The sequence below is a fragment of the Lingula anatina genome, chromosome 8 (genome assembly GCF_051362555.1).
Source record: "Lingula anatina isolate TDL-2025a chromosome 8, LinAna3.0, whole genome shotgun sequence".
In the NCBI taxonomy this organism is placed as follows: Eukaryota; Metazoa; Brachiopoda; class Lingulata; order Lingulida; family Lingulidae; genus Lingula; species Lingula anatina.
The window spans coordinates 17,373,483-17,389,923 of NC_141774.1; the positions used below are offsets into that span (position 1 = coordinate 17,373,483).

The window sequence follows — 16,441 nt, forward strand, 5'->3', positions numbered from 1 at the left end:
AGATTGTACTGATAGATTGTACTGGAGAACATCAGATTTGCAGCGCCCTGGGAGACAGTAACCCAATTATCAACCAAGGCGCTTACTCTCGGCTGTGAGTTTTGGTGTTTTTGTTTTTGGATTTACTAGCATATAAACTACACTTCATCACCAATGAGTAGGTATGAGTAGGTATGAGTAGGTACAAGTTTAGGTACAAGTAAAAAAATGCAATTTATGGTTTAAAAATCATGTTTAACCTGGTTATAAATTTATAGAGAAAATCAAGATAGAAGATCCATTTTCTCTATGCAAAGCCCCAACCGCGGAAGAAAAAAAGTTACACTATACATATTGTGATAAAATTTTATTTTAAACAAAATATACAGTAAGATAAAATTAAAGAAGTAATAATTTTAAAAGCTGAAAGAATTTTAATTGAGTTAATGGGAGTGCTATTTTCAAAGATAAACTTTGGCGAGATAGAATGACGATCACATTAAAAAAAAAAACAATGCCAAAACACTTGTTTTTATTTCGATTCACCAATAGTATACCAAACATAATGGATAAAATCAAGTCTTTGAGATATGCCGAGTATTTAGAAGTTTCCTTTGATCTGTTTGCTCTTTTTGATCTCGATAAAAAATTAAGATGGGTGAGTTTTTCTGACACCGGGGTGCTCTACTAAGGGTCACTTGTTGGCGAATATCTCTTCTGCTTGGTGCGCCACTGTCACAAGTACCACAGTATTGGACTTCACGTGCTCGTCTATGACGTCATATGCCCTGATCAACACATTGGCCACGTGGTTTGACGTAGCCCACACGTGGAGGATCTGCTTGGCCCAGGTTTCCATGGTGTTGTTGGATGACTGGAGTATTCCTGGTAATAAAATATGGTCACACAAAATAAATAATTTTAAAAAATAATAATAAATAAAAAGCTAAATGCAAGTGAAATTTATGTTGTGCTTGTAAGTCTTCTATAAGACCAGTCAGACTAATCCATTGTAAAGTGCTTCTCGTGTTTATCTACCTAGGCATTCGCCCCCTGTGGCTCTAAGTTTTCAAGCTAATTAGCTAAGTACCTTTCAACTTCTTGTTCAGCAGCCTGATCGCATCCTCGTGCGTGAATTCCCCTCTGAAGTTCATAGCACGTGTTACTGACACGCCCAGCGTGCTGCCAAACATGCTGCACGTGTAGTCTGTGATGGACCCTCCCTCTGGGAAATACTCGACTTCCATCTCTGTCTGGAAATATATTATAGGGCGTTTAAATAAATAAAATCCTACATGTAAACTTTTAAATAAAGCTATGATGAATAATATAATTTATTATTAATAAGTATAATTTATTGTGTATTGTGTTCAGTGAAATTCCGCTCTATAAATTAGGATGAACATCCATTATTACTGCAAACATATTTGATAAATCGTGATCAAAATTTGATGATTGATTTATTCTATAAGCAACTTATTGTGCAGTCAATTATGCTTTGATTAATGTAAATAGGTTGTTGGAGATTTACTTGATAGACTACTTTAGCTGATTTGTTCAATGTTTGTGAATTGCCTCATGCAAAACGTGTTATTTTTCTTACATTTTTCTGTGCACAAATAAGTAAATAAAAAAATATTAAGAATAAATAAATAAATATGATGATTATAATGATGATGATATTAATAAATGAAAATATATAAATGTCATAAAATTGCTCGTAAAAAAAACTATTACGTACCAAATTTATAAAATAAATATATAATACATTTCATAAGAATACCTTCAGCAGAGTGGCCCCGAAGCAGCTTTTCATCATTTCATATGACAACACCTCAGAGACGACCGAGTTCCCTCCAGCGTTAGGCACATCTCTTATCTTGATGGCTTGCTCCGACAGCGCCATCTTGTCCATCTGCAGCATGGGACGGAATTCACATTGAAACACGCCGTGGGCTTTGTTGTCCTGGACAATTGTCATTAATTTGAAGGTTTCTTGGCGTAATCTAACAAAGAAGTTCTTGCCGATATAACAGTTAACAGGTTGGCGGATGGCGTGAACTCCGCGTTGGTTTTTGACTCGAACCGCGTTGCATGTCACAGGAGTAAATTGTGTGGGACCCGCGCAAGGCGCTCTCCGCGTCTTCCTCGAGTCTGAGATCAAAGGAGTCCCATTCTTCAAGAAGAGGCGAAGAGGTAGGGGAGAACGACCGGTGCCCTTGAACCTTAAAAAACCGCCTCTGCGTGCGGCCCGTCGTAAAGTTGTTTCGCCCAGCAAGCTGCATTTTTGTTTTCGTCTAAATTATATATTTCTACGATACTTGGCTGCCCAAACGTTTACTAATAATATTTGATCAGTTTGGCTATGATCATATAGTGGCCGGTACTTCTCAGGTTATTTCGTATCTACCAGGTTCTACATTTTTCAGAGATTCAATGCTGTAAAGATGGTGCAATCCTTCCATATATACAGTCGCCAGGGGAAATCCGTGCCCAAAATAGAAACTAGAATGATATCATTTTCAACCAATCAACGCGCCGATTAATTACGTCAGTGCAGTGGTTAAAAATAGAACTTCTCGTAGAAGCGAGATATTTCAGGTTTATTTCGTACAAATGATTGTTTTGGATACAAGCATATGTACCACATTTGATTATTAAATGTCTATCGTAAAATGTAAAAACCGGTTACAATAAGTGAATTTTATATAAATTTTACACTCGATTGACTATAAACAAACAACATGGCGGAGAAGCGACTGAGCCTTCTTCCTTGTTGCCGATAAAGGAACGCATTCTCTCATAGGTACGGGTTTTATGCAGGTATTTTACGCAGAAATATTTTCAATACTTCACTGTAGTTGAGCTGTGCATTTAAAAAGGCACAAGCCTAGCATACAGATAGAGGCGGATGTGAGAAATGCTGGAAATATGTCGGCCACCGTGACCTCGCCAAGAGGTGATACTGTGACCTGGGACTATCTCATGGATCACTGAACGTCTGTGAGTTTCGATTTTGTAGTCGTTGAAAGGAATTTCAGTTGTCAGTTGTATGAGCCGGTGTATCTTTAGTGTTACCACGAAGCATATGTTAAAAAGTTTACCTCTAACTTGAGTGTTAACACAGGTTGATGGGCTGTGAACTGAGTGAGGCACTGGATGACATAACACAGTGTCAGTAGGTCTATTTGGAGTCTGTGGCGTCAGGAAGATTACGCTTCTGCTCAGGTATCCAGCAGTGAGAAGCCTCATTTTAAGACTTAACCCTGCTACCTATAAGTACAATGTTTTAATAATACTTGCCTTATTGTACGCTGAGGTAAGGAGGGTTAATTAATAGTCACACAACCTTGCACAATACTGAATGACATGTGTAGCTTGTCTCATTAATAAGAAAATTTGTTTAATGGACTTGTTTTAATTTCTATTCAGTCAGGCTATAAGACAACTAAATTGAAAATATTGTAGAAAATTCCTTGGAATTCATTTTTTTTTTGGGGGGGGGTTGGGGGCGAAGGCTAGGGAGATTTAGTTGTGAAAAGTTGTCAAAAGCTGAAGAAAAAATTACTGACAAGCATTTTAGTTTATTGCCACCACTTTATAGTCTTTCGAAGAGCTTCCATAATGTGGCATCCTATGCAGAAAGAAAAAGAAAGATCCCAGAGGAGAGGAGTACTAGTAGCTGATCTATAATGACATAGGTGAAAAAGTCAGATCTAGACAGAACCAAATATAGACCAACATAAAGTAGTTTGTTTTATCATTTTGATAAGGACAGTTAAATGAAGATCCCAAAGATAAATCTGTGTTTGTGAACTGATAGATACATGAGACCTTGGCACAGATTTCTTAACAGGAAGTAATCAGTTATCTTTTGAGGTGTGCATGGGGCATTTTGAAATTTGTGGTATGTTGAACTGTTGTGCTGACAAAGTTTTTACTCTTGAAAGCTGTATTTTACAAAAACTATAATTCATACAGAGTTCAAATTTGGTATGAATATTGAATATATTGATGAATATATACTCTTAATTTCACTCTTTTTTTACCTCATAGATACTTCAAATAATTGAGCTGTAATGTTAGGGTATATATATATATATGCATAAAGGATCTTTTCTGTGATAAATGAATGAGTTGTGATTGACTGTGCCATGAAATCGGCAGTATTCCAACTCACCATTTCCCATAGGGTTGCTTGTTTTTTCTCAACACCTAGACTCTCTTTGCCAGGCAGTTTGTTGGGATAGCTGCTGAAAACTTCACAAGCTAACCTCTTATCTATAGATTTTTTTAGTTCCTTGTTGGATTCCAGATAGTGTCACTGATGGTGCAAAAGTCCAATTGAAACATAGGGCGCATTCCCATAGATTTTAGATCGACCTATCCCCGTGGGGAGTCTCACTAGATTACTGTCAGATAATCAGGCTTAAATGTCCCGCCTGCCTACTACAAGCTGTAAGGGGGTAATTAACTTTCGTGGCCGCTCAGCTGATCTAATCTCTGGGAATGGGGTCATAGTCTTTGTTTAGTTATCAATCTTATGGTAACTACAAAGATTTTGAAGATAGAGGTATATAAACTTTATATATATATATATATATGAAGACTTTTAGATGTGAAAATTCAGTTTTCAAACCCCTCCTGGAACTTTCATGAGTTAAACTGCCTCAAGTCCCCTGGCACCTGCTTCTAAATCTCTGTGGATTACAATCACTGCAAATAGATCTATCTATAACAATCTGCTACAGGTGGTGGTACTCCAGCTTCACACATACTGTAACATTAGGAAGTTGGAACATTTTAGTATTTCATTTGTATTTTAAATACAGCACTTTCTGATATTGAAAAACATTTGATTTTGGGTCATTACTGCAACAGTGTCATTAAGTCTATGTTTCTTTTTGAAAAAAGTTAGAACTATCAAGGATATTTTTTTAAATAATTTATACAAACACTGACAAAATTTAAAGAGGAAGTCTTTGGTAGTGATGAGTCAGATGTGTGCTGTCCTCTATGTTATTTGAACACCCTTGTGTTTGATAACTTCTATAGTGCTCTTGTGAAAATGAAAGCATTGAGTGAGTGTATGTATCTTTATTGTTGATGATTCATGTGTAAAACATTGCGAGTGTATACACTATGGGAGTTTATCCAGTGTACAATTAAAGGCTTGCAATCCTGTGTGCTTTAGGAGAAAGGTAGGATCATTTTTCTCTCACAAGACCGAGAGAAGCAGACTTATATTTAGTAACTGTGGATATTTGCATCAGTATTATTTTTATCACAAAGTCAAGTAATGTTGGTTTTCAGCTATATAGAGCTACAACTACTAGTACTAGTACTCCCTCTATATTTATTGCCAAAGCTTACTAGTACACATCTTGTTGTTGTGCTAAGATTGGCGAACTGGCAGTTCTGATTTTTAGGAGCTAATGCTTGTTTAAGGTGGATACCAGGGATGGACCAGTCATAGTAAGCAGACCTATAGGAGTGAGGGTGGGGGTGGGGGTGGAAAAAAACACTATTGAGGCAGAAGGACACTCTGAAGCAAAAAATCTATTTTATCGTGCCAGTATTTTAATGAAAACTGTTCTACAAAGATCTGTCTTTGATTGATTTGATTTGATTTTAAGAAAGTCGAAATTAACAACTAGTAATATATATATATATATGAATTTTTTTACTTGAATGTTGGAAAACATTTTGATCAATAAGGAACGTCTAGTACGTACACTTACTAGTACTATCACATGAATGGTTTAGAAAAGTTTTTTTTTTATTTTGCTCTCATTTCAGTTTCTGCTTTTTGTAAAAAAAGTAGAAGTTAATTACTAGATTACTGACTTTTTTTTTCGTCATCTCATTCTATGCCTTTTTTGATGCATGGAAAGTTTTTGACTCAATAAGGTCAGCTGTTACATATATATATATACAGTACATAAGTGTCACGTGTACAAGTATAGTTTTTAGTCTACTTTCTCCTCACACTTCATATTAAGTCATTCTGGTGCCAGAGAGTGCAAAGTATTAAGAAGGTATTAGAGTACCCCTAGGTGTGTCCATTACCCAAAGTTTAAGGCACATTCACTGGTAATTGCTGTTGTAAATGGCTGTCCATCAACTTAATGGCACTTGCATTAGAATAACATGAAGTTAAGTATTAGTCCAGGAATGAGCTGAAAGCTCACAGATGAACACTATAAGGGGTATAGATGTTAACGTTTACGTCAAGTATCTTGGGAAAAAGATGTTATGGGCAAAGCAGAAATCACCCCAGTTTACAATATTGTATTTACTATTCAGTGTAATGGGCGATTATGATATATCAATATCCGTCATCTTTACTTTCTGTTTTGTAGGTGAAACGTGACTGATAGAAATGCAGTGGTGCACTGTTTCAGGTTGATTGGGACAACTGTCATTTGCTAATAGGGCAGAAAGATGTCTATTTCACTGTCAAGTGTAACATTTTAAAACTGTTGTAGAAGATTAGCTCTCTTTCAGCTGCAGCTGTTAAGGTCATTTCTTTTAACAAATAATTTAAAACTTTACTTGTAAGATTCTGAATTCACTTCAAAATATTTCAAAGAAAAAAAGTCATTTTAAATATGCTGCACTACAACATTAATATAAAAAAAAACAAAAAAAAAATTAAGGTATCTCAAATGAAAAAATTATAAAAAGAAAGTTACTCAATCTTCAATATACTACAGAGGTGATAACACACGTATACCTAGTTCAGTAATATTTCTTTTGCATGATATATGCATGCACTATTTTGTGTTTTAGTGTAAAGTACATGGCACTGTTTTTATGCCTCTGTCATAACAAGTCAGGAACACAGGATATACTGTGTACATACAATTTCTTTTTATGTAGCACAACATGATGTGCCTGTATACTGTGTACATTACGGTGTCATATCATGCTATAACAGCTGTAACTTTCCTCACAGTTGATTTACATAATGTGCATAAAGTACCATTAGCTGTGATTGTTTACTTCTCATCTGGCGAGTTCACACGAGGAATATTTCGGATTGTATACATGTAAGAAAAAGAATTACCCCGTATTTTCCACTCAACGCATTCTCTCTCTCTCTCTCTCTCTCTCTCTCACACACACACACACACACACACACACACACACACACACACACATGCACACTAATCATGGCCTTTCTTGCATCTTCCAGTTTCTGATGCAGTGACATCTATACACCAGTATTCAGAGGAAGAAATGATGGGCATATCAACCTGTGTCACATATCCTACCACTAGAATCAAGGCATGGAAGTAATCATGACACAGCAGCAGGTGAGACTTCTAGGATTGACTGGTTTTTCTGCTTTGCCACAGTCGGGTGTGGGATGATTTGAAAAAGGGATCACATTTTTTTTACTGGGAAAATCCCCCACTGTCACTGATTTAAGAAAGGGATCAACCTTTCTTGGGGATGGCTGTTACTAGGAGACCAAACATTGTGAAGGAGAAGGAGATACTAGTATATAAACCAACCTCATATGGAAAACTGCATGAAGCAGAGACTAGCAACACGCATGTGATAAAAGGTTTAGATTGGTGATGACAGCCTTCCACCTGGGAACTGTCTGGTTGTTAATTTGCTCTGTGACTCAGGGGGATTTTTTTTTTTTTTTTTTGGGGGGGGAGGGGGGGATTCCCCACTGTCACTGAGCCTCTTAAAGAGGCCACTGGCCTTAAAGTGCATGTTTATGGGCAAGTTACCTTTTTTATACTGAAATTTTTTGATGAGACTACTGGTATGACTTTCAGTGTTTAAGGGACATTTCCTCATTTTTTTGTTCTAAAGCTTGTTGAAGAGGCTACTGGCAGGACAGTCAGTGTTCACAGGGATATTCCCTGTTTGTTTTGAGCTTTTTGAAGAGGTTACTAATGGCATGCAATGTTTAATGTCAGCATGAAGTAAATGGCTGAGGTTATTAAACACGTTTGAACATAGACACTGGTGGCATGCTACCTTTGACACCAGTACAAGGTTTTATGGTTTTGTGTGAGAAAACAATGGTAAAGCCTAGATTACATTTACACTTTTCCAATTTCGCATTTCCTTAAATTAATCAAGATCATGGTTGCAAATATTTGTCTTTCATGCTTTGCCTAGACTACCTTAAGAAAATAAGTAAACTGCTTTGACAGGTTGACGTAAAAGATGCTGGACCTATGATCCAATGGATAGAACAAAAAACTCTTTGACCCTTTCAAAAAGTTGTTGGACTCAGGCCAGTGACCCGGCGTTTATTTGAAACACTTTTAATCTCTGATTCTATGATTCTATTTCCAGTAATCATCCAGTAGAAGATGTCCCCAGTGTTAGCAGCAAGCAGTATTCAGTTTGGTCCAGTGTATGTGGTGTCCTGTGTGGCTGTCACCCTGATTCTCGTGGTTCTTCTACTGCTGTGTGTGTGCACAGAGACCAAAAAAGACAAGCAGTAAGAGTTTATGGTGTAAACTTTACTTAAGCAGAGATGAGCTTTTTCCGCAGAATTCCACATTTTTTCATTTGATTCTGATGGTTCCTGAGATTCGTCAAGATCTGCAATAAAATCTGGGAAGGATAAATCTTCAGAGGTTTTTTTTTTTAACCTAGGCGTCTGCTTAGGGGTTAACAGGGAAGTCATTTAAAGGTGTTGGGTGTAGTTAATTCTAAACTTCTGAATTATTAGGATTGGAATCTTGAGACATTATTTCTATATCTGGCAATGTTTGTGATAGCACCAATTTCCAATCTCTGCAACTGTGCATATAATATAATTCTTCTAGGTAAAATCCATCTCCATTCACTTTATTTCTGAACAGTATGGTATTATATGATGGAATAAGATACAGTAGATGACAAAATATATGTAACACAACAGTGATATGATATGTCATGGTACAGTACACTACAATGCATTGCAATGCAATATAATTGCAATGAGTATAATTCAACAAACAATTTTCAATTGCAGTGTGATGAAATATGATATGAATAAAAAAATCATTCTTTCTTTTTTAACCTCAGACCAGCTAATGAGATAGAATTACAAGAGAAGAGGCCTGTTTCAGCTGTAAGTAAACAGTCATGGGCATCTCAGATTACACATTCACATGTTTCAATCCTAACTCCTTTTACAAGAAGTATTTTCATTATAAAGGAAGTTTTTTATCTTATACTTAACAATTCAGTCTGGTTGAGGACATTTCTGTGAATGGGTGACTTACATACTTAGTATTATTTTCAAGATTCTTTATATGGACACACAAAGTGCTGGCTTCATCTTTCATTGCTGATGTGTGACTTTTAGTACATATATTCAAAGCACTTAAAAGGCAATGAAGCGTACGTTTTTCATGGATTTCCTGTTACAGGATGCCAACGATGTTAGAGTCAGTGTGACGGAAGAGGCAGAGACAAAAGAGAAAAATGGCAGAGTGACCAATGGCAACGAATCTCAAAATGGCAAGAAAACACGGTAGGTACAGTTGATGTGTAACTGAGTCCTTCCAGGGTCAACTTATGTATATTTAAGGTAGCTTAAGAAAAAAACATTTTGAGATTTTAATTCAGTGTTATTCACATTTTACAAATCCCAATATTGCATTTGGGACAAGTCATTTTGACTTGTAGTTTTTAATAGAAATTTTATTTAAGACTCTAAAAGTTTAGTCTCCCTCTGTTCTTTTCTATTGTGGTTTTGTATTGTGGTTCCCAGGAACGACTCGAGAAGCTCCCAAAATGCAGCTACCTTGGATCGCGCTCTGCCAGCCATTCCCATCACCCCACCGTCCGATGTTTTTCAAGAGGAAGAAGAGGACAGCGAGAATTACGATTTGATTCAGCGTGGAGGAGACAATGCCGCAGACGAAGGAGAAAGTCCCTATGACCTAGTTGGTACAGACACGAAACGGGAAAACCCGTATGCCAAGGTCAAAGGTGCAAACGGTGGAGGAAAGGATTCCGTTGATCCATATTCCAAGGTCAAGGGGAAAGGAGAAGATCCTTATTCCAAGGTCAAAGGTGAAGCATCTTCATCCTATGACCCGTATTCTAAGGTCAAAGGTGATCTGGAGAACACGTATGAGAAGGTTGAGGATGATAAGAGGGCTAAAAATGGAAAGAAAGAGCCGCCATATGATAAAGTGAAAGAACCTGTGAGGGAGCATCAGTATGCAGAGGTCAAAGGTCAGAGGGAGCATGTGTATGCCGAAGTCAAAGACAAGAAAAAGAATCCCCCAATCGCAGCCTTTGGGGACTCAAATGACATTGATAAACATCGAAAAAGACCAACATCACAGCCAGTGGTATCTGAGTATGTGGGAGATCCTGACTACGAACTTCCACCAGTGCCAATAAAAAACTTTGGTGAGGAGGAAGATGTGAGCAATGATCAAACAGACCCCTCCTCACCACCTAATGGAGCTGTCAATCAAACCCTGGCAACTGCCAATCAAAGTCCCACTCCTCCTCAAGCCCTGCCCTCAGCCCCACCTATTTCCCCGCCCCTTCCTGCTCCTACTGTCATGGTATCTGCAGCTTCATGGAATGGTGAAGGTAAGCAGAATTTGTGGAGAACTTGGTTAATATTTTTCTTGTTATATAAAAAAATATAATACAACAGATTTTAGTATAATTATTCTGTAACAACAGCATAATAGAAATAAATCAGTTTCTTTTTATCATCATCTTCCAACATGTGATGAAAAATTGTTGATGAATAAAGTAAATAAATCATGACAAATTATTACGAACTAACTAATATTTTTTGTCAAGATTTATTTGCTTTTTTCACTAACAATTATCTAAATGTGTGGATTTCTAACATTTTCTTCAGTAATATCCATGCACAATCTACTATCAGCTGCACTCTCAGCTGCAAAAATTATGATATATAATTGTAACTATAATTTTATAATTATATGCACCTGTTATGTTCTAGTGGACACAGATCCATCTTACACTAAAGTGACGGCCAGGGAATCTTTGGCAAGTATACGAGCTCGTGAAGCTCAGAGAGAGGCTAACGAGGAAGATTTCTATGAGTCTGTGACAGACGCTGATGATTCTGTAGAAGATGACTACTGTAAGGTACAGATGAGGATTAATGTGGTAGCATATTTATAGATAAGATACACATAGACAATCTTGAATTGATTTACCAATGAGTAATCATCAAAATATCTGTTGAAATGTGATCATGGCAGTTTAAATGTACAGCAGAGTCCACAAACTCTGTCTTCTTGTGAAGAAAGATGGTTATGATCAATGACATATTTTGTCCATGTTACAACCCATAAAGAAGAAAAACATCAACACTTGGATATGCTCCCAGTTAAATAGTCCTTAAACATCAAAGTTGTATGGAGTTTGCTTTATTTTCATATTGTTATATATGTATATTGTAAACTTTACACACTAGGTTAATGACACAGATCTGCCGCCCCCTATCCCCACCACGGAGAGGAGTCCTCTGGCCAAGTCCAAGCATCTGTTTAGGGAGAGTGTGACCAGTGACCTGTATGCAGAAATAACTCCATCAGGTTTGTAGATTAAAGAAAAAAATACTAGGAACTTGGAATATATTGTGTGCATAAAAAGCTCCCTCAGCTTTGTATGATAGAGGAAAAATAAGACTAGATCCGATACATATTGTTTAAAAATAGAATGTTCAGGTTTGTGTTATAAATATAAAATAATAGACAATATAAATTTTTAAAAAATCAACATACTGCCTGAGCAGTGCTCTAGGCAGTTTTATCCAAAATTACTTCATTTACAGTTTCTACCACTTCTGCCAATTTCATTCTAATTAACATTATTCCACTTATCAAGGCCAGGACTGTCAATGAAAAGCTATGCTTAGTTGACTGACAGCTTGTTTTGTGTTCCAGGCTCTACGCGGAGCTCTGCATATGCTTCTGTCAGAGGAACGAAGGAAGATGAAGAAGAGGGTAAGAGTATGAATGTGTTTTTTTACCCAATCATTTTTAATCCTTTATATATAAAGCAAAATTTACCAAAGAGTGGTTAGCTAGCTCATAAGCATCAATTATAATTAAATTGCAAACCAAAACATGAGTTGTTCAGTAAAATAGGTACTTCATAGTGTAGTAATGATAAAAGAGTTGAACATTTGTGCAGAGACTGATCATTTTTCACCTATATTATTTGAGAAAATAATACCCTATATTACATGATTACTCATCATATGATTCTGTTATCTTGCGTAATTGGTAAAAAAATTATAAGCTCAAAGACCCTTCTTTCTCAGACTAGTTATCAGTCAATGCTTGGTAAATATTTCGAAGTCTTGGCCTTTATAATTTTAGAACACATCTAAAGTAAATCTAGCTTAGTATGAGTATGCACAGTTGTAATTATCTTTATTTGTGTAGCCACATACACAGCATTATTTTATTTTGTGTCATTTTCTTCCTAGCAGAGGACTCCTCAGAACCTGGCTATTCAAAAATCAAACACAAGAGGCCACACACAGCATTTGAATTTCCGACAGCTCCCACGGCTGCTGCAGCAAAAAGTGAAGGTCACAATCAAAACAACTCGTTCCTGTACGCCAAAGTGGACAAGAAAACAAAAAATAGAGACAAGCTAGAACCTGTAAACGGCACAAACACTGCAACAAAAATTTGCGATGTGTCGGAACCAGATCCGTATGATAATATCAGCCCGAGTTATCTGATGGAACCAGGACCAGTGTTACGTTGTGTTGAGAATGGGGCAAACAACGATGACATCAACACAGCTGATGCTGGGTATCAAACTGTGACTGATATATTTGGAGGTCAAGGTCAAGAGGATGACCTTGACATTGACCCCAATTATGCCACTATGGATGACACAGAGGGATTGCGACCTTCACCCCAACAGAGTCAACCTATTAATGATTCAAACCCAAAGCATCAAAATAAGCATTTATCAAAGACTAAAACAGCTGCAGAGTCTTCTGTCCCGCCTCCGGATGAAGAACCACCAGAGGGCATGATTCACATTAGCCAAGCTAAGCTCAGTCCCACACCTCTGACCAAAAGACCAGTGCAGCATGTGTACCAGGAGATCGACATGAAGGGGGAGGTGGAGCCCCCTGCCACACACCTATAGGTGTCACCACGGTCATCAAACATGACACAGTGGTGGGAATTTTTCTCTTCTTAATTTTAAGTTGTGAAAACTTGATGTTGAACTTTCAGTGTCATTTTCTTTTTCATCTTGTAGCTGTCACTTTAACATATCCTTTTACCAACCTCAAGGAGATGTTTCTGTGAAGGACTTTGAAACGACTGTTCATGTAACTGTTGTAGACACATATGGCACAACAATAGATGGCACTGTTGTAGCTATAGACATCCATTACTGTAGATATTTTAGCGAGTGCTGCACTGCAGTGATATTGTGGTGTTAACTGAAGTGATTAAAATCATTTACAGACTGCAATGTAGTTTTTAAGAAATGTTTGGATATGATGTCATGGAAGTATTATATATAATGTGTGTGCATTGGCTCCTTTTTGCATTTGTAATATCACGAGGAAAGAAAGATTTTACATTTTTTTAATTATGGGACAAATTTAGGAATAAGTATAGATATCTCTTTTATTCTATAAATAGATTAAGATATCTCTTTTATTTTATTTCTCTAGGTATACATAATGCACATATTTAATTTGTTACCTGTAGACTAATAAGAACAATCAGTTTTGCGTGTTCAGTATGTTTATAGTTGTTACATAAGCAGCTGTGAAATAAGTGGAATGAAGCTTCTTTGCTTTTAGATGTGGCTAAATTTTCCATTATTTAAAAAAGCACACATTTTCTATTTTTGATGATGCAGATTAGTTGGTTTTATAAAAAAGGCCGAATGGCTTTAAGTAGAACAGGGTGAGTGAGCCTTGTTAACTGTAATATAGTAAGCAGTATGTATATATTGTATTGATGTAATGATCACGTATTATTTATTTATACAAGCACTTAACTGTGGCTTAATTTACATATTCCTGGTGCCATTAAAGATAGTAGAAATAGTGCATGTTTATTGACAGCGAAAAACTCTCCAAGTTGCGGAATAATAGAAAGATTCAGGGTTACAACCCCTAAATTTCCTAACTTGCAGATGTGTTTCCACCCCACCCACCCTCCCTGTAATATCTACCCCTCCCCCGCAAGTATAACCTTGGATCCACTGGAGAGGAGAGTTTTGTAGTTTTGTATAACTTTTATGGTTACATTTGTATGGGTTGCTTATATTTATATTGGCTCTTAGCCACTGCGGTGCAGCAAAAGCTCTCTTAGAATGGATCATCTACTTTTCTTTTACTCAGAATGATGTAGTAGGTAGCTAGCTTTAATGTTACCACATGTGGTGCGTCTTTAAGTTACAGAGGCGAGTTTGTAAGACAGTCGAAAAAACAATGAAAAGGACCCGTTTTAAACTGTATTTATTTCATGAATGGGACAAAAACATCTTGTAAGGGTAAACTACTGATACCGTAATACAAGTCCATTGTTTCAGTCGGCTGTTTCCCGTTAGTGTTTCGCTACCTATACTTTTACTAGCTTCAGGCTGCGTTGAACGTTGTGCAATATTGTCGCTTGTTGTTTTTGTCTGTTTTGCTTTGAGAGCAGCAAAATATAGTTATGTTCACGTCAACACTGCATTTATGTCGATAGGTGTTAGTAAAAGAAATACAAATTCCAGAAATGTAAAACAATGATTTTTTTTTATTATTATTATTATTTTGAATAAACCGTCAAACGTATTGTGTTGTTCGTTTAATGTCACAGTACAATGGTTTGTGATGAGGAATGCTGAAGGAGGTCAAATTTCAGTGTATTCAGATGTCAGAATAATGTGACTTATTTCATATCTAAAAGTGAAACACTTCAGAATGACATTGAGATGTTTTTTAATTACTATTATTATGCTTAGATATAACAACTTATCAAAGATCGTGATAAAATTGATTTTATATCAATAATATTTGTTATTGCAACTAAGAGTTGGACATGAAAGATTGATAAGAATAACCAAAACAATTGAGTATCCAGTGAGACAAAGGAAGATTTCACTATTAAAATATAAATTCAATGTGTAGCTTTAAAAAATTCATAACATAAATGAATTAAATTATTAAAATAGTAAATCAATCAGTTTCTTTTAGATAGATAAAATTAATGAATTTTATACAATAAAATTATGTTACGAATGAGATGAAGCGCGAAAACTAGAATGAGGTACAATTGCAGCTACGTACGTTTGAAATTTAAACGCACGCAGCACATGACCGTCTTTGACAGCAGGGCATTGTTTTAGTTGAGATTCTTGCCGCATTTTACAAAAATATTACTTCATTAATTGAAAGTAAGGCAGTCTTCGGGTGGGGGAGGGGGTCAATGTGTAATAAATGCTTACGTTTGACAAAATACCTTTTTTTATTTCTTACCTGTTAAATACTTATCTTAATTGCAATAAAAATAAACACCTTTAGAGCAAACTTACCTTTATGTTGCCACTACGTACTTTTGCACAGGGTGGCCAAGCGATCAATGTTAATTTCGCTGCTCCGTAAATTGGTGTGATACAGTGATCGGTGTCCGACATAATTCTATAACTAATTTTGTCAACATCATGAAAATAATTGACTGCTATGCTGTGGTCTAGAATCCGGTGCCTGCATTTGGTTTGAATTTTTGTTTGTTTGTTTCTTTGATATGAGAACCTAATCGCGATCTTCCATTTAACAAAGGCACCGTTATCTATTTATTTACTGAGGGTAAAACATTGTAAATATATATTTTATCTTCCCCATGGCGCTTCTTCACTTACTGTTGTTGATGAAAATAGAGATGGCCCAGGATTGTAGTAAACATGGCCCAGGATTGTAGTAAACATTGCCCAGGATTGTAGTAAACATTGCCCAGGATTGTAGTAAACATTGATCCCGTTTTCCATACAATTTTTCCTATAATTATAAATCATAGATGTATCTTAAAGTTCAATGGTGCATACATTTTACTTTGGATGTCAAATATTGCCCAATGGGGAGAGAATGGGGAAATCTTTCATGCACGTAACCTGTGTACCAGGGATTTAAGGGGATCGATACATAAGGCAATTTCTCTAATCCTCTCGATAATGCGGAAAAAAAAATGTCATGTGAAGGGATATAATTCTGCCGCATCAAAAGCACAGAGGGGTGACTTTACTCACTCGGGTCGATGACGCTACTGCAAAGTTTCTGAGTTGAAAACTGTGATATTGATTTCAAACAGATCTCCCTCATCTGAACAATTATAGACCAACACGGTTTTACTGCATATTTAATTGCAATTATAACTAAAAGTTTCTTGAGCATAAATTATTTGCAGCCTTTAGTTTTGTTACATACTCGTGAGAGAAGACAAAAAATGTGTTTTTTTATTGTGTA

General features: G+C 36.4%; 2 protein-coding genes across 6 annotated transcripts; one reads left to right on the forward strand and one right to left on the reverse strand.

Annotated features, from left to right (window-relative positions):
* Positions 1-331: 331 nt before the first annotated feature.
* Positions 332-2,442, reverse strand: LOC106158760 (AAC-rich mRNA AAC4 protein). The gene is made up of 3 exons (XM_013534852.3): positions 1,763-2,442; positions 1,070-1,232; positions 332-864 (listed from the first exon to the last, which is right to left on the reverse strand). Exons 1-3 carry the CDS (start codon positions 1,958-1,960, stop codon positions 674-676), a joined length of 552 nt encoding a protein of 183 aa, XP_013390306.2. The 5' UTR covers positions 1,961-2,442; the 3' UTR covers positions 332-673.
* A 154-nt stretch (positions 2,443-2,596) lies between these two features.
* LOC106158758 (uncharacterized) lies at positions 2,597-14,773 on the forward strand. Of its 5 annotated transcripts, none has more exons than XM_087019335.1 (10): positions 2,597-2,785; positions 7,178-7,298; positions 8,305-8,452; positions 9,025-9,070; positions 9,372-9,475; positions 9,716-10,554; positions 10,940-11,088; positions 11,420-11,540; positions 11,892-11,951; positions 12,440-14,773. In XM_087019335.1, the coding sequence occupies exons 3-10, from the start codon at positions 8,322-8,324 to the stop codon at positions 13,117-13,119; spliced, it is 2,130 nt and encodes a 709-aa protein (XP_086875461.1). In that variant the 5' UTR covers positions 2,597-2,785; positions 7,178-7,298; positions 8,305-8,321; the 3' UTR covers positions 13,120-14,773. The 5 variants fall into 5 exon arrangements, with proteins under 5 accessions (XP_086875461.1, XP_086875465.1, XP_086875462.1 ...); XM_087019339.1 differs by having other exon boundaries at positions 12,443-14,773; XM_087019336.1 differs by having other exon boundaries at positions 2,685-2,802.
* Positions 14,774-16,441: the final 1,668 nt, after the last annotated feature.